At 49.5% G+C, this 20,222-nt stretch overlaps 1 protein-coding gene across 1 annotated transcript in view; it reads left to right on the top strand.

Moving 5' to 3' along the window:
- PXDN (peroxidasin) overlaps nucleotides 1-19,829 on the top strand; it is a 53,475-nt gene extending 33,646 nt beyond the window's left edge. Inside the window, exons 14-22 of the mRNA XM_021711730.1 lie at nucleotides 2,187-2,295; nucleotides 2,897-3,054; nucleotides 7,137-8,640; nucleotides 11,657-11,791; nucleotides 12,446-12,654; nucleotides 14,485-14,605; nucleotides 14,909-15,041; nucleotides 17,762-17,875; nucleotides 18,859-19,829. Of these exons, the coding sequence (XP_021567405.1) occupies nucleotides 2,187-2,295; nucleotides 2,897-3,054; nucleotides 7,137-8,640; nucleotides 11,657-11,791; nucleotides 12,446-12,654; nucleotides 14,485-14,605; nucleotides 14,909-15,041; nucleotides 17,762-17,875; nucleotides 18,859-18,978 (2,603 nt within the window). The 3' untranslated portion in view covers nucleotides 18,979-19,829. The remainder of the gene's footprint in view (nucleotides 1-2,186; nucleotides 2,296-2,896; nucleotides 3,055-7,136; nucleotides 8,641-11,656; nucleotides 11,792-12,445; nucleotides 12,655-14,484; nucleotides 14,606-14,908; nucleotides 15,042-17,761; nucleotides 17,876-18,858) is intronic.
- The last annotated feature ends 393 nt before the right edge of the window (nucleotides 19,830-20,222 follow it).

Here is a 20,222-nt window from a genome sequence, read left to right as displayed (position 1 = left end):
GAGGAAACAGCAACAGGACATCCCCCAAGGGGTCCAGTGAGGAGAAGCAAGGGCTGGGATGAAGCCGATTCTGCTCGCCAGACAGGCAGACAGAAGAAGAGAGAGCAAGAGCTGGAGACAGAGAAAAAGGGAAGGAACCTGGGACTGAAAAGGAGTCCTCATGGGCCCGGAGGAAATCAGGAGAAAGCATGTCCCAGTCAGGAGCCCATCTGTCCCTGCCAGGAAGGGGCATGCTCCCTTCAGGAGGGAGCACATCCCCGTCGGGGGGCATAACCCGGTCAGAAAAAGGCACATTCCTGTTAGGAGGGGGCATATCCCTGTCCCAGAGGGCATATGTCCCTGTCAGAAGGAAGCATGTCTCTGCCAGTAGGAGGCATATTTCCTTCTGGAGGAGCTATATTGCTGCCAGTGAGGAGGGGGCATATCCTTGGCGGGAGGGGGTATAGCACTATCAGGAGGGGGCGTATTTATGTGAGGAGAAAGCATATTCCAGTTAGGAGGGAGCACATCCTCATTAGGAGGGGACATATCCCCGTCAGAAGGGGCATATTTCAGTCGTGGCAAGGTACGGTTCTGCCACGACGAGTACGTGTTATCCCAGGAGCCAAGTGATGGAAGCATTTCAGTGAGGTTGTTTTCAAAGTCTCTCAAAAGAGCAAGCATATTGAAGGAAAAAAAAACCCTGTAAGTTTATTGAGATGAATGTCATTGTTGATGTGGCAAGAGCTGTTTCAGTAATTCAAGATAAAAGTTGGTTTAAAAATGAGATTCTTTTATTTAGGAAATTCCAAATGCTGGATGTTACAAAAGTTTTGGGCTTGTTTAAATAAGTAACAAGTGCTGGATGTGTATTCAGGGAACAAGGAATGCCAAGAGGGGATGAGAAAGAAGATAGCGATTTCAGGGGTGACAGGGTAAATTTGTGTGGGGTGTGTTTGTGTTTCTAATGTGGTGTCTGTATATAAAGTGTGATGCATGTGGTATGTGTACAGTGTATGTCTGTATGGTGTGGATAATGTGCTATGTGTGTTGTGTTTGCTGTTTATCTGTGTGTGGTGTGATGTGTGTAATGTTTGTACAGTGTGATGTGTGTGGTATCTGTGGTGTGTGGTGTGTGGTGTGGGTAATATGCTGTGTGTGTGGTATGTGCTTGCATCTGTGTTTGGTGTGATGTGTGTGATGTGTTTGTATATTGTGATGTGTGTATGTGGTATGTTTATGGTGTGTATCCGTATAGTGTGGTGTGTGGGGTGTGTATGATAATGTGCTATATGTATGGCGTGTGTGCTGTTTGTACTGCGTATCTATCTGTGTATGGTGTAACATGTGTGATGCGTTTTGTAGTGTGATGTATGGTGTATGTGCTGTGAATCTGTGTGTGGTGTGATGTGTTTGATGTGTTTGTAGAGTATGATGTGTGAGTGAGTGGTGTGATGTGTGTGATATTTGTACAATGTAGTGTGTGTGATGTGTTTGTGTAGTATGATGTGTGTGTGTGGTGTGATATGTGTGATGTGTGTGCAGTATGTATGTACTGTGTGTGCCGCATACCTGTGTGTGGTGTGGTGTGTGTGATGTGTTTGAGTAGTGTGATATGTGTGTGGTGTGATATGCGTGATGTGTTTGTACAGTGTGATGTGTGTGGCGTGTGTGGGGAGGGAGGGAGCCCTGTGATGCTGTGCCGAGGACAGTGATAGCACTCATTGGGTGAGGCAAGGGGGTGGTCCCGGGCAGCACGTCTGTCTTTGAAGAGGTGAGCAGGTGGGATCCAGGCATCCAAGGAGGCTGTGGCCTCGTGGAAGACCACACTCCACCAGGAATTGAGGTGTCTCCACTGACCCCTGGGCTTGCTGGGTGTTTGCCCAGAGAGGCCTCAGTCAACGCACCCTGCGTGCTGTCATGTTTTGTATCAGAACATCCATGTTTTGTGGTAGAAATTCTTTTTGCCTGTCTTACTAAAGTATTGCATGATTCCAGAAATTAATTTTAGAAGTCTGTAATTTTCATACTGTTTGAAAAACAGCGTCTAGTAGAATTTATAACAAAATAATTTAAACTTTGAAAAATAGAAATAACATTTGGAAAAAACTATGCCCAAAGTCTAAATGATGTAGTGTCTAGACATTGTTTTATGAGTATCTTGTGTAGTGTTTCTTCTGGTAATATGCGACTTTGTGTTTTCCTAGTTCCCGACGTCAGTCGGAATGGAGATCCGTTTGTGGCCACCTCCATTGTGGAAGCCATTGCAACTGTGGACAGAGCTATCAACTCTACCCGAACGCATTTGTTCGACAGGTATTGCACAGCTGTAAACATGCCGACCCTCAGGTCGCTGCCTCCAGTGGGGGAGCCGCTGAAGGGTGTATGAATTCTAGTGCACCATTCTAACCTATTGCTCTGATGAAAATGTTTGACTTAAAAAATCACAAATAACATGGGCATCTGAGCTTGCTGGGAGCTGAGATAAAGGGGGTGATGATGCTTTCCTGGCAGAATTCGACTGTGACTCACAACCAAAATGTGGCTAAAAAATTCCAACTCATTCTTCTAGCTTGTGATGAAATGATTTGGCAAAAACCAAATATTTTTAGTCATGGGTGTATTTGGTCCTGTTGCCGATTCTGAGGCAGTTTCTCTGCATCTTAATTGAAATGCAATGACTGTGATTTTCTCTACTGACTTAATTAACTATTTGTTTTTAGTGTCTTCCGGTTTTTGTCTGTTTGTTTTTTTGTTTTGTTTTGTTGCCTCCCACTTCGGATAAGTAAGGTATAGTACATCATGTTATAGAAAGTAGCTCTAGAAACATTCATAGCAATCATACATTTTGGGACCCTAGTGGCTTTTCTCTTCAGTAATCCGTTTTGTTCTTCCATTTTCCTCCCTAAACTGCCAGCCGTCCTCGTTCCCCAAATGACCTGCTGGCCTTGTTCCGGTATCCGAGGGATCCTTACACGGTCGAACAGGCACGAGCGGGAGAAATATTTGAACGGACATTGCAGCTCATTCAGGAGCACGTGCAGCATGGCCTGATGGTCGACCTGAACGGAACAAGTCAGTGCCCCCGCCTTTCCCTCCCCTCCCTGACCTGAGTCATGGGATCAGACATGCCCAATTAAGTCACATTCCTAGGGAAGAGTTCCAGCATTTTCTGTCCCACTGTGCTTATGAATTAGGAAATTGTTTTCTCACACAGATCTTTAAACATGGCTGTGGCAGTTTCAGCAAGCGGTCACATGAACCCCTTCTGCTGCCTCTACAAAATAAAGCCCACCTGAGAGCCTGTCCTCGCGTCCAGGCTGGCTGAACTTGCTCCTTGTGAGGAATGGCATGCCTCTACCTCCATCCCCTGAGCCCTGTGGCTGTCGCTCCTGAGTCTAATAGAAAACTCCGGGGATGTGAAAACCCATGGTGTGCTCCTTGGGCTAGAGAGGATCTGTGTGTGCAGCCGGTGCCGGGGTGGGCTGTGCCGTCCTTCCTGGCAGGCTGTGACAGTCCAGACCTCCTGTGATAAAGGGAAGCCTTAGCAGGCGAAGCTCAGCGAGGGACATTGTGCCCACAAGATGTGTCGCTGTGTGGCTGTGAGGAGGGATGTTTCTAAAAGGTCTTGGCGTGTTCCTGTGAAACCAGTTGAGGAGACCACCTGGGGCTGGCATGGGGATGGCGTGGGGGGTGTGTGATTCCCTCACTCTGCTCTGGCACTTAGCTATCACCCGGTATAATAAGCGATACCTGTGCGTGTCATGATTATCATTGTGAGTGGTTGTATTGTTGGTGAAAGGGTAGATGACCCTGACTTTGTGGTGTCAGCTGTCTCTTTCAGCAGTGACACGCCCAGCACTGAGACAGTGCAGCAGCGGCCGTCCTTGTGAGATGAGAGGACCACCGTAGCATTGCTTCAGTGTTTTCCGAATTGTCTCCAATGTCACCCTGTGCTTTATGATCAGGGCAAAAGCGATCCTCAACTTTAGTCTGATTCCACAAGGTGGGTCTGAGATGAGAGAGACATGGACATGAGAACTGAGGGTCTTCCCGCCTTGTGAGTGGAGTGGCTGCTCTAAGCCTGTCCTCGTCCTGCCCCTTAGGAGGCCTCATCGGTGCTTAAGCTCTCAAGTACTGGCAAGTCCTGCTTTCTCATGCTGAGGGTGCGCTTGGCCTCCCCTGCCCTCATTGGTGGTAGACTAGGGATGCTCCCACCTGTCTTGCTGAGTGGACTCCAGCTTCACCTCTTGGCATGTTCCTGGGGAGAAACACCAGAACCCACTTCACTTGTCTAGCAAGTATCTGTTGGGCACTTGCTGCTTGCCAGGCACAAGCTGAGGTTGGGATTAGGGGGCACCAACATGAGGGCTCTTTGTGGCTTCCCCCAGCTCCGTCCTAAGTCCCTGGGTAAGTCTCTTTGGTGTGAAGGTTTTCTTGTGTATAGAGGATGAAATGGAAGCTGCTGGATGTAATTTCCTGCTACTTCCTCCCTTTCTTCATTTAGGGTCGAGTTCAGATCTTTAAACATGACTGTGGCAGCCTCACCAGGCAGGTCCCATGAACTTTTGCTGCTGCCACTACAAAATAAAGCCCACCTGGAAACCCCTGCTCGAGTTCAGGCTGTGGTGAAGTTTCTCCTTGTAAGGAATTGCATGCCATTGCATATTAATTCATGGAAACCTTGAAAGGCAAAAAGAAAAAAAGTAGAATTACCCCCAACAAAGGGAAATTATTTTATAGCTTTGTGTTTTACCTAAGCAACAGTAAATACAATGCAGTACAGCTAAACATCAACTGCTTGTGAATGCTACCCATGCGAGTACACATTGCTGTATTCATTCATTCCACATACTTGTCTGCGCACACTCTCTCTGCCAGTTATAATCCCAGCAACAAATGCAAGAAATAAAAATCTCAGCCCTTAGAGAGCCCCCATTTCAGGGAAAGGCGGACTATAGCCCAGGAGGAGGTCAGTGCACACAGTCAGTTGCGGGCAGTGATGCAGAGAGAGAGACAGAAGGAGGCGAGTGGAGCCCTGGTGGGATTGCCATGATGCATTTTCATGGGTGAAGTTGACATTTGAACAGGGACCCCACAAGAGCCAAGGGGCCTTGCAGCATCCGCGGGGACAGTGAATACTCATGCTCCACGGTGAGGCCAAGCCTGAACCCTGAGGAACAGCAGATGGGTCAGTGTGACTGGAAGGGGAAGGGAGCATAGAGTCTCGGGGTATCCAGCCAGAAAGGACCTCACAGGGATATGAGGACTTGGCATTTGCTCCGCATGAGAAAGAAGTCATAGTGTTTCCTGCAGAGAAGTCACAATGCTTGAGGCTTTGGAAGCCTCAGACTGGGTGATGGTCCTGCCCTGGGTGAGGGCAGATGCCGGAATCCAGCCCTGGGCAGCCGAGTGCAGGAGCCTTGTGTGCCTGCTCTTTCCTCCAGGACTCATCTGCCTCTAAACCTGTGGTCAAGGCTGTGGAAAAAAGTGAGCATGCTCGAAGAAAGCCGGACACCAGCCACCAGGCCCCCGGACGCTTACAAGGAAGCGGTTTTCTTAATGGCTGTCCACTTTCCTGGCTTTTGGGCTGTGTAAGGTTGGGGATTTTCTGGGGCTTCCTAAGAGTAACTGAAAATAGGCCAGGCATTTCAGCTGCGATGTTTTAGCCCCAGTGAGGCAAGTGCCACTATGTGTCACACGAGATGGGGTGGGTAGTCTGCCATGTGGGAGGCCAGCTGTGTTCTCCACACAGACTCGACATGCCAGGGAGGTGCCTCTGATGGTTTCTCCAGCCCCAACGCAGATGAGAACCCTCCAGTTCTCATCTGCGTTCTTTCATGGATATTTGGACACCAGCCCCCATAAGACAGTGCTGTCTCCTGCTTCTTTTCAAGGTGTACTGCGCAGTGGCAGCCAGGCAGGGGCTGGGGGTGCTTCAGAAAGATGAGGCAATCATGGCCCAGGTTTCAGCACATGCGTTGCGCACCTATGTGTTAGTGTGGGTCTGTGTGCCTGTGCATATGAGTGCATGTATGTGTGAGTGTGCGCACGTGACTGTGTTAGAGTGAGCCTGTGATTATGTGCACATGTATACACATGTGGTCATTTGTGTGTGTCTGTGTGAATTAGTGTCTGCACATGAGAGTGTGTTCATATTTCTGCATGTGTATGAGGGAGTGAGTGGGCACACAAGTGTTTAAGTTGGTCTGTGTGTGAGCATGTCCTTATGCATGTGAGTGTGTGTGCATATGTGTAGCTTTTCAGCAGGCCCTATGGTAGACAAGAGGCTAAGAGAAAACTAAAGGCCTGGGATGTGTGAATATTTGGGGAGGCAGCCTGGGCAAACAGAAGCCTGAGCGTGCTGGTCCCAGGACTTCATGAGGTTGGACCAGGAGCTGTGATGAGAAAACTCTGTGTCACCCATGGGAGTAATGTCCCAACTGACGAGTTGGGAACTGCTTCTGTAGCTCATGGCAAAGACGGAAGGTGTTTGAGCAAGAAGGTGTGCTGGCTGGAGCCTGCACCAGACCCTTGGAAGGACATGTCCACAGCGGCGAGGGCATGTCCATGGAGGGCTCTGCAGTTAGGAGGCTCTTCTAGAATGTGTCCTGGGATTCTACCTTATGATGAAACAGAAGGTATAGATCCTGGGAATATTTTGGAAGCATCGTAAATGAAAGTGGCAGTTGATTGGACTTTGGGCAAGGGAGCATCAAACCTCAAAGCCATCAGAGGTGTCTAATGATAGGTGTTGGGAAAATGTGAGCTCTGCAGTGTGGCGAGGCTGATAACGTTTGATCATTTGAGTTGTATTTACATCTGCTATGTGGCACTGCCTACAGTGAAGTGGAAAACGCATAAGCCTTGCTTGCTGAACGTCAGGGGGGCTCCATCACATGGGCGTCTCCCAGGTGTGAGAGTCGACAGGTGGACCCACACAGCAGGAGGCTGAGGGAGCATCTGTGCTCAGGGCTGGCGGAGGGGGAGGAGCAGTTCTACCAAATAGGAGGTGAGAGGGTTTCCATCAGAAGAGCTCCCTGAGCCGCACCTGTCAGGCTGGGGGAGATGGCACGGCGTCAGCTGGGAAATGCTGGGAGCCGGGCTATCGCACTTTTTCCAGAGGGTCAAGTCCTGCCCTGTGCTCCCTGTTGCAGGCTACCACTACAATGACCTGGTGTCTCCGCAGTACCTGAACCTCATCGCAAATCTTTCGGGCTGCACTGCCCATCGGCGCGTGAACAACTGCTCAGACATGTGCTTCCACCAGAAGTTCCGGACACACGACGGCACGTGCAACAACCTCCAGCACCCCATGTGGGGCGCCTCGCTGACCGCGTTCGAGCGGCTGCTGAAGTCCGTGTATGAAAACGGGTTCAACACCCCCCGCGGCATCAACCCCCACCGACTGTACAACGGGCATGCCCTGCCCATGCCCCGCCTGGTGTCCACAGCCCTGATCGGGACGGAGGCCATCACGCCCGACGGGCAGTTCACCCACATGCTGATGCAGTGGGGCCAGTTTCTGGACCACGACCTGGACTCCACAGTGGTGGCCCTGAGCCAGGCACGCTTCTCCGACGGGCAGCACTGCAGCTCTGTGTGCAGCAGCGACCCCCCCTGCTTCTCCGTCATGATCCCCCCCAACGACCCCCGGGTCCGGAGCGGGGCGCGCTGCATGTTCTTCGTTCGGTCCAGCCCCGTGTGCGGCAGCGGCATGACGTCGCTGCTCATGAACTCCGTGTACCCACGGGAGCAGATCAACCAGCTCACGTCCTACATCGACGCGTCCAATGTGTATGGGAGCACGGACCACGAGGCCCGGGGCATCCGCGACCTGGCCAGCCACCGGGGCCTCCTGAGGCAGGGCATCGTGCAGCGATCCGGGAAGCCGCTGCTGCCCTTTGCCACGGGACCACCCACCGAGTGCATGCGGGATGAGAATGAGAGCCCCATCCCCTGCTTCCTGGCTGGGGACCACCGTGCCAACGAGCAGCTGGGCCTGACCAGCATGCACACGCTGTGGTTCCGTGAGCACAACCGCATCGCTGCAGAGCTGCTCAAGCTGAACCCGCACTGGGACGGTGACACCATCTACTATGAGACGCGGAAGATTGTGGGCGCGGAGATTCAGCACATCACCTACCAGCACTGGCTCCCAAAGGTCCTGGGGGAGGTGGGCATGAAGATGTTGGGGGAGTACAGGGGCTACGACCCCGGCGTCAACGCTGGCATCTTCAACGCCTTTGCCACAGCTGCCTTCCGCTTTGGCCACACGCTCGTCCACCCGCTGCTCTACCGGCTGGATGAGAACTTCGAGCCCATTGCGCAAGGCCACATCCCCCTCCACAAGGCCTTCTTCTCGCCCTTCCGGATTGTGAATGAGGGGGGCATCGACCCGCTTCTCAGGGGTCTGTTCGGGGTGGCAGGGAAGATGCGCGTGCCCTCACAACTGCTGAACACAGAGCTCACAGAGCGACTGTTCTCCATGGCACACACGGTGGCCCTGGACCTGGCCGCCATCAACATCCAGCGCGGCCGGGACCACGGCATCCCGCCCTATCATGACTACAGGGTCTACTGCAACCTGTCGGCAGCCCACACGTTCGAGGACCTGAAAAACGAGATAAAAAACCCCGAAATCCGGGAGAAGCTGAAAAGGTGAGCGGGTGGGACCATGAAGTGACGGCTTGCACGCCTAGGCCCAGGGTGACCCAAGTCATGGGGTGTGGTGGTGGAATTTGTCTGTGTGTGGGAGGCTTCGTTGTGAAGCGGTCAGATAAAATACGTTGATGAAGGTGAGGACTGAGTAGCAGGTGGCCTTTGGTGACTGTGCTGCTGCCAGGGATGGGTGCATAGCCAGGCACAGCTGGTTAAGGCCACCTCTGTGTCCTGAACTCTGTTCCTGAGATGAGCCTGACTGAGCTGCAGTGAGTTTTCAGCTGGGATGTGAGTTCTGCTTCTCTGGCATGGACTTGTTTGAGAGGAAAGCACAGGAATTGAGACTGTGGCTGTTTGGAGCTTCAGGGAAGAGGTTCTGGCTCTCATATCAGGAGCAAAGGGAGAGGCAGAGCTTGGTATTGGCAGACAGAGCCTTCAGAACAATCTCCCCTGAGGTTTGACTTCTAGTCTCTCCCCGCACCCACCTTGTTACCCAGACCCAGGCTGTGTCACCCCTGCCAGTGGCCACCGCTTTGGTGTGGGCTTCCGAGCCACAGCTTTGATCGTTCTGGGAGCAGATCTCATTGGCTTGCCTGGATGGCCATGCAGGAGGGTATCATCTCTTCTAAGAGAAAGGCTGTCAGCAACAGCAGGGCACCTGGGACCACCTGGGACTGCCAAATGACAAAGACTCGCAGGACATGCAGAGACCCAGTGCTGCCCAGGCAGTAGGGGTCTCCGGTCAGGTCAGGGCTCCCTCCCTGGCATCCTCTGCCACAGTCCAAGTTTTTAACTTTGAAATTAGACTTTCAGAGTTCTCCACATTGTAGATGTTCGGGGGCTCTCCTTTCTTTGGAGTTCACGTTTGTCCTGTGCTCATTAGCTGTTTTTTTTTTTTCACACCTTACATCTACCACTTCATTTGCATTTGGTATTTTAGGAAAATAAAAACAGTTACTCATCAGTGTTTTCCCATTGTGAGCCTTCATCGTTCTTGGATTTATGAATTAATTTGGCCGGTCAAGGTGTATTTAAGACTTGTTCATTTCCATTGTTTTAAAAAGAAAAAGAAAACTTTCTTAAGACTCACGTCCCATATTTTCTGGATTCCCTCCAGTTGACTCTCGAGTTACTTAACACCAAAGTGAAGACATGCTCTGTTAGGATTTGGTCTGTGCCTTTGGAAGAAAAGTGATTTTTACTTGTAATTTATTGCAAGCTAAGAATAAGTGAACATTATGTCCTACTGGGTTTACTCTGTTTCCGTGTTCATTTAAATAATGGTGTTAAATTCCTGGCTCTCAGAAATGTGCACCCACCCCACCAGCACAGTGTAGTTTTTGTCACAGTTTTGCTTAATTAGGATTTATGTGAACTGTCTGTGTTTTTCTGTGCTTACATGTCCTTCTTTGTTCTCATCCACACTGACATGGTTTGCTTTCCCAGTTGAGTCTCCCTTTTGCCAGCCTTATTTCAAAACAGTTCAGAGGAACAAGGCATCCACTCAGTACTGCTGGTGGGTCAAGGCCTTGGGACATGCTAGACCCCAGGCATAGAACTACAGACATTTACCCACATTCCCAGTCCCTCATTTATTTTTTTAATCTCAACACTTGACTGACTAAGAGGGCAAATGAGACATAAACACGAGGAGCTAAGTGATGCGGAAGGCAGATTATCTTCAGCAGACCTTAGGGATTACACAGCTTTCATCTGCTTTATTGGCACCCAGTTGAAGGTGTGCGTTTCAGGGTAGCATGGCAAGTTGAGGGCCTGGGGTCAGCTCATGCCTGGCACTGTCCCCCCGTACCCCTGAAGCCAAGTGACATCCCAGATCTGCAAGGTTCTTTCCGTGGAAGGAATGGAGGTGGAGGCTTCAGATTCCTGTTTTCATCCCAACATGCCTGAAGAATGTGATCACTCCAATCCCCACAGTGGTGGAACCCTTCCAGAAGTGGCAGGTGGCAGAAAGAGAGAGGGAGGCGCCCAGGAGCAGGGGCCATCTGGGAGCAGGTGCATTTATGGCACAAATGATGACTCCGGATCAGGGTCCTCCTGACCAGGTTTACTCCCAGGGAATCTTACAGCTGGAAGTTCAGCTTGAGTTTCATGGAATTTAGAAGAAAATGCATACAGTTTGTCCTTTGAAAGTCTCATTGCTGGTTTGAGTAACATTGCATTTGTTCTGTCGGCAAGACAAACAGCCACTGAGGGACACAGCCCTGTGTGCATCTTCATTGTGCCTCTCTTGCTCTCTCACGCTATCTCGATTGTAGGGGTCAGTCTAAGGTTGCTGATTTGAGCTTTGTTGAAAAGGGCAATCGGATTGATAGAACGTTTGCTTTTAAAAAATCTAGTTGGGTTTTGAATAGCAGTTGAAACTAAGACATCACCTGTTGCCCAGTCGAGTCTTAAGATTAGATAATGATCTGTAGTATAAGTTGTCAAGCCTTTGCTTGTAAGCATATATTTCCAAGGAATTAGAAGAAAATGATGAAAATGTTTGTCCTTGAACATTTAAATCTTAATCTTCTGCCATATCCATGCCTAACAAATAATTTCTTGATGGCAGATATATTTTCAATGTATGACAAAATTTTATTCTTTTAAAAGTATGTCTGTAGCTATATAGAATTTATTGTTCATATATTTATAGAAAAATATTGGAAGTGTATGCACTATAATGTTAAGTGTAGTTATCCCTGAATAGAAGGAAAAAGTATGGCTTCTTTTTTTGTTTGTTTTTCTAGCTTTTCTAAATTTTTTACAGTAAGTGAATATATATACAAATAAATATGTGTAATTAATATGTATGTAACAGAAAGCACAAAAAAATTCTTTAAATACATTCTATAATTGATAGATACTTCAAAGAAATGAAGGTAAATTTTCTTTGTTAAGGGAAAGTCTAATGTAAAACAGTGCCAGAAAACACAGAGGACTTTTCCTGTACTTGCTGTGTTATTTTTTCCACAACTCTGTTAGGTAGACTTAAGCTTCTGCTTCTTTGTTTGAGGTTGTATGGCTCCACACTCAACATCGACCTGTTTCCAGCCCTCATGGTGGAAGACTTGGTTCCCGGCAGCCGGCTGGGGCCCACCCTCATGTGCCTACTCAGCACACAGTTCAAGCGCCTGCGAGACGGAGACAGGTAACAAGGCACATGCGTGCAGGAAGGAGAGTCGCTCTCAAACTCGCCTCTCCAGGGACTCGGGGAAGGGAGAGCTCATCCGTGCCGAGAATGAAGGCAGGGTCTCAACGCCTGTGTCATTGGTGCACTCCTTTGGGTGTGCCCATCGCCACAGCGATAGAAGAGAACCACACCAGGTTCAAAGATGCTTCCCTGTCCCTTCACTTAGTAAGGATCTTTCCATTTCTGGAAACCTGATGGACGGTCCATGTAGCTAAATCCCAGGGGATGGTAGGGACGTTTGGACTCTGGCAAGACCATGGTTTGCTTTTTAGTCCAGCATGACTACTTCAGTTTAATATCTTGGTAAGCTGGACCCTACCTGCTGCTCGGTGATTCACCACGTAGCTGCCTACCATGTCCATTTACACAGTTTCCATTCTTCTTTGTTGCTAGTTGGAAGAGCTAGCACCCTTTTTTCTCCTGGGTTCTTGGTTTTTGTTTTTTGAGGAGGAATCACGAGCAATATCTGAGTAGGTTTGTAAGTGATAGCTTGTTGAAAGAAGTGATTTCTGTGTCCTTGGTGAACCTAGGCAGAGGGATGTTTTCACTGAGCTCCCTATTACCTGTGAGTCCTCCTGCTCATCTCTGATCCTGCTCTCTTGGGGAATCCAGGTTGTGGTATGAGAACCCAGGGGTGTTCTCCCCCGCCCAGCTGACGCAGATTAAGCAGACATCCTTGGCCAGGATCCTGTGTGACAACTCCGACAACATCACCCGTGTGCAGGGCGACGTGTTCAAGGTGGCGGAGTTCCCTCACGGCTACGGCAGTTGTGAGGAGATCCCCAGGGTCGACCTCAGGGTGTGGCAGGACTGCTGTGAAGGTGTGTGCAGGCATCCCTATTGCTGGTTCATCCTCTTCACCAGTTTGGGGGGATGCCTCGTACGTGTGCAGTTACTTGCAGGTGTGTTCATCATCGTGGAGCTTGGAGACAAGATATTTAGCTGTGGGAGGTGTGTTGAATTATACTATATACATCCTGAGGTAAACCGTGGAGCCAAAAATATAAATAAATAAATAAGAACTAAGATTTTGAGGACTTTGTAGCGACGTGGATAGTACTCATAACTAAAATCCTATGTGAAAGAAACAGAAAACCAAACTTTAATAAGAGTGTTCCTAACGTTTCTTTAAAACCTAATGCATGTTTACGTGTCAGTACTTGTGTGTTAGCCTATGTAGTCTGTATCTGTATTAAAGGTGGAAGTCAACATAGGAAAGAAGCGTGTCAGGTTTATCAGATCTCCAAAGCATTGTTATGTGTTTCTGAATACCTCAATAATGTGCATGACTGAGAAAGGAGTTACAAAATGTCCTGTGAAGGAGGGAGAAGTGTCCTGCACCCTCGTGGCCAGGGAAAAACTACCCTCCAGCTGCAGGGCTCCCTGCCGTCTGTCCTGCCCATGTGACCTGCCATGTCCAGCATGTCTTGCCTGCAGAGTCCCCATCAGCTGCCTGCTCCAACGGTTTCCAAGGCTGAGCTCCCCTTTGCATTCCTAGATCCCACTCTTGGTTAATCTCGACTTGCATTTTGTGATTCAAACATCATTTTGGCTTTATTCAAACTGATCGGAGCACCACAGAATACTGGAGCCAGGGGATGCTCAGAACCCAAGTTGTAGAGCATGATGTCTTGTGAGGAAAACGGTCCAGCAGGGTGGAGTGACTCTCGGGCCACATGCATGGTTAGAGTGAGGGACCAGACCCTGGCCTTGCCCGTACTTTGTGGACCCTAGCGTGTATGTGCACACTTAGTAGTTTGAGGTGAGACACAAAGGTCAGAACCTATAGTTATTTTCTCTCCCACCTCATTTTTTCCTGAAGTAATACTTCTGGCCCAAATGTTATTTGATTTAGTAAGTGTTGAAATCTGAAGAGTTGAGCTGTTTTAAACAGCTTCTTCTAAGAGAGTGTGTATGTGTCAGTGTAGTATGAGTGTGTTTGTGGTGTATGATCAGCTTTTAAATCTGCCTCCCCTTCTGTCTTCTCTCCTTCTTGTTCTCTTTCTCTCTCACCATGCGTGCACACATGTATACACACACACACACACACACACACACACACACACATACTTACATGGATGTATATGTGGTAGGAACATTCACATAAGAAATAGAAACACATCTGCTACCCACCCAATTTTCCAAGTCCTGTTTGTTCTTGTTATCATATCTGTTGGAAACCTGTATCTGGTTTTATTTTGTTTTTGTTTCATATTCTCACTGTTTTAATTCAAAAGGCTTTTCTACAAGCACGGCAGAAAATTTACTCTGTTTGCAGAAGCTTTTCCTCTTGAAAATCATTTGGAAAAGCTGGTTCTTATTCTCAGTTACAAAGCCTCCATCTTCTTATAATTTGACCAGACTCTCTGTAGCCACTGAGGAAAGAGCAGATCCCAATTTTCTGTTCTTTTGCCCAGAAAATCCAGAATCTTTTAAGACTTCATCTTCGAAGCCAGTCTGTGTCTGGACATGGCTGCATCTGCAGGTCAACTGCTTGGTTTCCTGGGTCACCTAGGTCATAGTTCCTTAAAGGTGCCATAACCTTTCTTGTTGGCACACTGTAAGCCTCATTAGTGTCTGAGAAATTGTACTTAATCTCTTCTAAGTTTAAGCCATCCTCTGCTGACATGTTTCTTGTGCTTTTATTTTAGACTGTAGGACCAGGGGACAATTCAATGCCTTTTCATATCACTTCCGAGGCAGACGGTCTCTTGAATTCAGCTACGAGGAAGATAAACCCATAAAGAAAACAAGACCACGAAAAATACTGAGGTATGGTCGTCTCTGAGGCCAGACTGCATGCCGAGTTGTCTTCCTGTTGTGACGTCTAGCAGTAGAGTCACTGTCCCGATGTCAGGGTTGTGCCACCACTGGTGAGCAAGAGCAAGGACCTGGCAGGGACATCCCAGGGCTCTGAAGGAGGGGCCACTCCTGCTGGGCTTCCCTCCCAGAACTCCCTGCTGGAGGAGGGCTGCTCACTCGGGAAATGCAGACTTGAGCTCGTGTGAAACGAAAGCAGTCATAACCTGCCGAGATTAGATTTTGCTTCTTCTCCTTCCTCGCCCCTCATGACAGTGTTGGGAAACATGGAAAGCATTTCAGCAACGTCACATCGGCCTTCAGCATGCACTCAAATGGACCAGGGACCAATGACTTCAAGGAGTTTGTTGTGGAAATGCAGAAGACCATCACAGACCTCAGAAAACAGGTAATGTCTGGCCTGAGGGCTCACATCCCGAATGTACTCAGCAGCTCTGGTCTGCCCATGTGCTTAAGCACAGGCGACTGCAGCTGCAGACACTACCATAACCCCCTTGAGACCCTCTTCCCAGAGCCTCTGGGAATGGCATTTCTGCATGCTGGGTGGTCCTGTAGCTTGTCTCTGGCTGGACCACATGGAGCTGTCGTCCTTGGGTTTCCCAGTGGATCAGGGACACCCAGGCAGTGAGTAATCTGTGCCATGGATGGGGGACTGCCAACAAGGGGCCTTGCCAGAGGAAACTGAGGATAAGGGAACTGTGGGAGAATTCAGACTCGGAGTCCTTTTCTTAAGCCACTGCTTAAGGAATAATCCTTAAATAACTGTTGCCAGAGAATGGGACCTCGCATTTCCAGCTCAGCACTGCACATACTCACCAGGTCTCTCTGGTGTGAGCAAGGTCCTGGCATCTGTTTGGGGCAACAGGGATTTTCAACCTGGGCTCTTGGCGGAGGCTCTGTAGAAGACCTGCCAAAAATGAATCATCTCCCTCCCTCCCATCCAGGGAGCTGATTCCTGCTTTCTCTAGTGCCTGTGTTGAGGTTACCTGTGTGAAGACTGAGGCCTAAAGCTAAATAAAAGAAGCGTGTACCCCATGGTAGGGTATTGACCAGATCCTAGGAGGTGCATGGCTCGTGGTACCTGTGGTGCCTTGAACCTGGATATGCAGCCCCGTCCACTCACAGGATCCTTGTGGCTGTGGAAGGGGCTTTGGTCATCTACTGTAGCCACAGGTCCACCTCCAGCCCAGCGGGAGGTGTTCCAGCTGCTTCTGTGTCTTCTCCCAGTCCTTCTGCCTCTGCAGTCTAAAGACCAGGTCTGAGTTCCCTCAGCAGCGCCGGTAGACAGCTTGCCGCACCTCACTCAGCTTCACCTGGCCCTGTGCAGGCACCAGGCGAGAAAGAAGCAGAGACAAACCCAGTCAGACCCTCCAGGACTATGCTGGGAGTTGGGGGGCAGGCCAAGAGTTCCAAGGCTGATCAGGGCAGGCTGTGTGGAAAAGTGACCCTGGAGAGCCTGACAGACCATTGAGGGACATGTTGGGGACTCCAGAGCAAAGGCAGAGGGGGACAGTGTCTGCTAATGAAAGTGCACTGTGCCCACCCACTGTTCTAAATGCAGGCAGGCTGCCTTCCCACCCCATCGCATTGATGCTGTCTGTGGCTCTGTGACTTCTTTGCTGCCCTGGGCTGCAACTCTAGGCCTGAGACATGCAGATTGTTCACTGTGACCTTCACAGCCAGCTGCAGCTCAGTGGATGTTTGCGATCTGTGGCCATGTCCCTTGCATTCTTGGGTGACCACTGGCATCCACACAGATCTGTGCATTGACCCTTTTGACCACCGAGGCTCATGTGGGTCCAGCTTCATCAAGGCTTCTCTCTGACTGTGAGTTGAAGCAGAACAGTCACAACCATGGAGATGACTTCCCCTAGCCCAAGGGCCTCTGCAGGGCAAACAGGCCAGGCTGCCACTCCTGAGCGCTCTCTGGCCCTGGGCTGCTGCTGCTCCTGGGGCCTGAGGGACCCTTTCTCTTTGTCTTCGTCATTTCAACTGGAACGTTCTAACATTTGTAACGTAAATACCAATTATACTAACAAATGGACTCATGCAGGAAAGAGGGTTTTCATGTAGAAGCCATATCTAAGATATTTTCTGAGGTGAATAGCTGTTGGGCTAATGAAATCTTAGGTGACCAGCTGTCGTCATAAAATGCAGAGGGGATGTGAGGCCATTGCCTTTAACTGCATGACATTTGCACAGGCAAGATGCTCTGCTCTTGCTAGGTTGGGGATCATATGTTTATGGCCGACAGGAAATCAAAGCAGATATTTTCACGGAAATGAACAGTAGGAGGTTTAAGTTATTCATGGCCATTAACACCCATCGTCGAAGTAGACGGCTTTACCTATGGCTGAATGTGGTTTATGAGAAGGTTTATGAGAAGACTCGGGGTGTCCATGATAAATAATTTCCATCCACTTCAGGTTTTGTCCACAGTTAGTTTTGGTTCCATTACAAGGAATAGAAATCCCAAAATAAGAACAGTTTTACTTCATGTGAGTCTGAGGGAGTTGATCCAGAGCTGTCAGGCCTCCCACATGGGCATCCTCTACTTCTAAGGTTACCTCGTGGCCTGAGGATTTTCAGCCACCATCACTGTCTGTGTTCCCCTGACAAGATGCGGGAGAGGGTATGAGGAAAGAGGCCTCTCTCAGAGGCACGTCCCTGGGGATCACGTGGTCATGCCTGGCCTCCAGAGCGATTGTGACTGGTGATCTTTACCTGGGGTATCAGACATCTAACTAAAAATCAGCGGTTTTGTTACTATAAGGGCAAGGAAAACTGGATACTGGGGGTTGTTGGTCATAATCATTCATTCCTTTTTGTCATCTTGGTGGATTCTTGTTCTCACAGACCTTTGAGAATATCTCCTTCGTTTGTCTACAAGGCTTTTCTTGGACAGTGCAGTGGTGGAACCATCGTGTCACGGAGCTTTTGGACAGCTGTCCCCTGACTAATAAGTACATTGGAGATTTTATGACAGTTCTTCAGAAATACTCCTGTCAAGCATTGTTCATTTTAAGGCATCATTTCAGGCTTAGGAACACCCTAAGAGCGAAACTGTTACTCTGACGTGCCCAGAGACTGTTCTTTGCTTTGCTGCAGATAAAGAAACTTGAATCACGGCTCAGTACTACAGAGTGTGTGGATGCCAGCGGCGAATCTCATGTCAACAATGCAAAATGGAAAAAAGATGCATGCACCATTTGTGAATGCAAAGTGAGTACAGGGAGGCTGTTTTTACACCCGAAGGTAAATGTAAGGATGAGAGCCATGTGTGACACCCAGATGGGCGGCCCGCTGTCAGGACCAGGCTCCTCCCACCTGTTCTGGCATCCATCCACTTTTCACTCCCAGAAGCACCAGACGAGCACAGCTGTGCCCAAAGAGGAGTCACATGTGGGCACAGAACCTCATCGTGGTCCTCCCTCAGAGGGTGGGCAACTCCCACTCTGGTCAGGGCCACTTGGGCATGGCAGCAGAACATTCACACCATAAAAACCCACAGATGTGGCAGAGAGCCAGTGGTTAAGCATTTGCCTGTCTGGGGCCGGGGGTGTTAGAGAGGTTGGTGAGGAACTGTTCCTACCTCGGACAAGGGGACAGGTGACAGGTGGTGGATACCTGAGTGCTAGCAGTAAGCACGTCTGGCTGCAGCCAGTTCCAATGGGAAACTCAGCACAGAGTATGAGCAGGCAGGATGACAAGGACGGGACTATTCTGGGGCACCTCTAGTACCTTGGACATAGGGAGAGCGCATGCCAGGGTCCCTGGGCTGAGCTGGCTTGAAAGGACAGACCAGGGTTGAGCAGAACCCGGTCCCCACTTTCCTCTGGCCCTGCCGTGCTTCCCAACAATGTCCACAGACACAGTCTGAGGGGGCCCAGGTGTGAGACAGAAGAGAGTCCCCAGCCCGTGGACCTGGGCCCTCCTGGAATGGGAGGATGATGGTTATAGACAGCAGAGGGTGGAGACGTGAGACTTAGGGGTAAGTGGGTGGGTTAGCACTAACTCTTGCATCTGTAACTGTGACATCAGCAGAGAGCCATTCCCGTATTGCAAAAATCCATGGAAGGGGAGACCCATGCACACAGGGAAGGTGGCTCACGGCAAGGCCAGGGACCCAGGTTGCGGCTCAACATGCTGCCAGGCCTGACAGTCATCCTGCAGTTGACAGGGCTATGCTTGTGTCTCTCCTCCAGGATGGGCAGGTCACCTGCTTTGTGGAAGCATGCCAGCCTGCTGCTTGCTCTGCACCTGTGAAAATCAAAGGGGCCTGCTGTCCTGTCTGCCTAAAGAAGCCCACGGGGGAGAAGCCTTAGGCTCTCGTGAGGCTCCGTGGAGTGTGTCTGCTCCGCCACCGTGAGACCAGGTGGCCGATGCGGGTAGCTGCAGACCAGGAAACACCCAGAACTCAAGACATTTCACGACAACGTCCAGCTGTTGCTGTTACAGAACGGAGCACAGGAGGCTTCTGACCGAGTTCACTGAGAAGGAAACAGCAGATGCGTGGAAAGAAAACAGACACGAGGCCTGGCTTCATGTTAGATTTCTCAGGTTTTTATTTAATTCTTTTAAAATGAAAAATTGGTGCTAATATTAAATTGCACGGTTGAATCATTTAGGCTCCTAAATTGATTTTGCCTAATGCCACCCTTTCTTTCTAAATAAAGCAGGATACCTCTAAATGTCGTCCTGCCTGGCTCTCGTGCTAGGAGCTTGCAGACCTGTTGCCCACAGGTGGCCAGAGGGGGCTTGCCGAAGTCGGGGTGACCCACAGGCTACATGTAAAAAGAAAATGGGTGTTTGGCAGACATTGCAGAATCTTTCATGCAAGTGTTCACGGGGACACAGTTTGGTGGTGCAGTGCAGGCCTCAGCCCTCCCAGGGAATCTTTGGCTCCTCCTCTGGGCTCTCTGTGACATTTCACAGCTTGTCAGCATCTGACCACAAAGCGAGCATCCCCTGCTTGAAGCAGCTGCACATCCTGCGACTGTCTCAGCTCCTTCCTTCTACGTGCTGACGATGACATTAACAGGCCACACTTAGAAGCAGGTTTGCTTTCACTTGTAACTTGCAAACATACCGCCTGGTTGTGAACTGAATGTGAACGTCCCTTCATCCCATCTTGTATCTGCCAATACCTACTGACGACCGACGTGTGCGTTGACAAGACTGGGATCGTGGCCCTGGCTTTTTTTATATCCTGGAGGCTGTTCCCAGCTGATCGTGGAGTGCTCGAGTCGCTTCCCAGGGATTCTCCAGTGGGCAAGAGGAATTCAAATGCTGGGAGCTTTCTAACTTCAGGTGTGAGTGCATTAAAAAAAAAATGAATCCCTATACCTCATTTGTATTTTTAAAATGCATGATGTTTTATGAAAATTTGCCCATTTTTAGGTATTAGAGGTGACAGAAAAACCATTTCCACTATGCAAAAATCATCAGTGAAAAGCAACTATGATACCTCATGGTCTCTCTCTTTTTAACTGACCGAAGTCTTCCATTTTGTTCTAAATACAAAGTGCTCTGTGTTCCGAGAAGTGTTTCCCTGAACATGCAAGTCCAG

Source organism: Carlito syrichta, unplaced genomic scaffold, assembly GCF_000164805.1.
Source record: "Carlito syrichta isolate Samal-C Ts95f unplaced genomic scaffold, Tarsius_syrichta-2.0.1 Scaffold302535, whole genome shotgun sequence".
Classification (NCBI taxonomy): Eukaryota; Metazoa; Chordata; class Mammalia; order Primates; family Tarsiidae; genus Carlito; species Carlito syrichta.
Note: the sequence above shows the minus strand (reverse complement) of the source record. Positions and strands in the feature narration are given on the sequence as shown.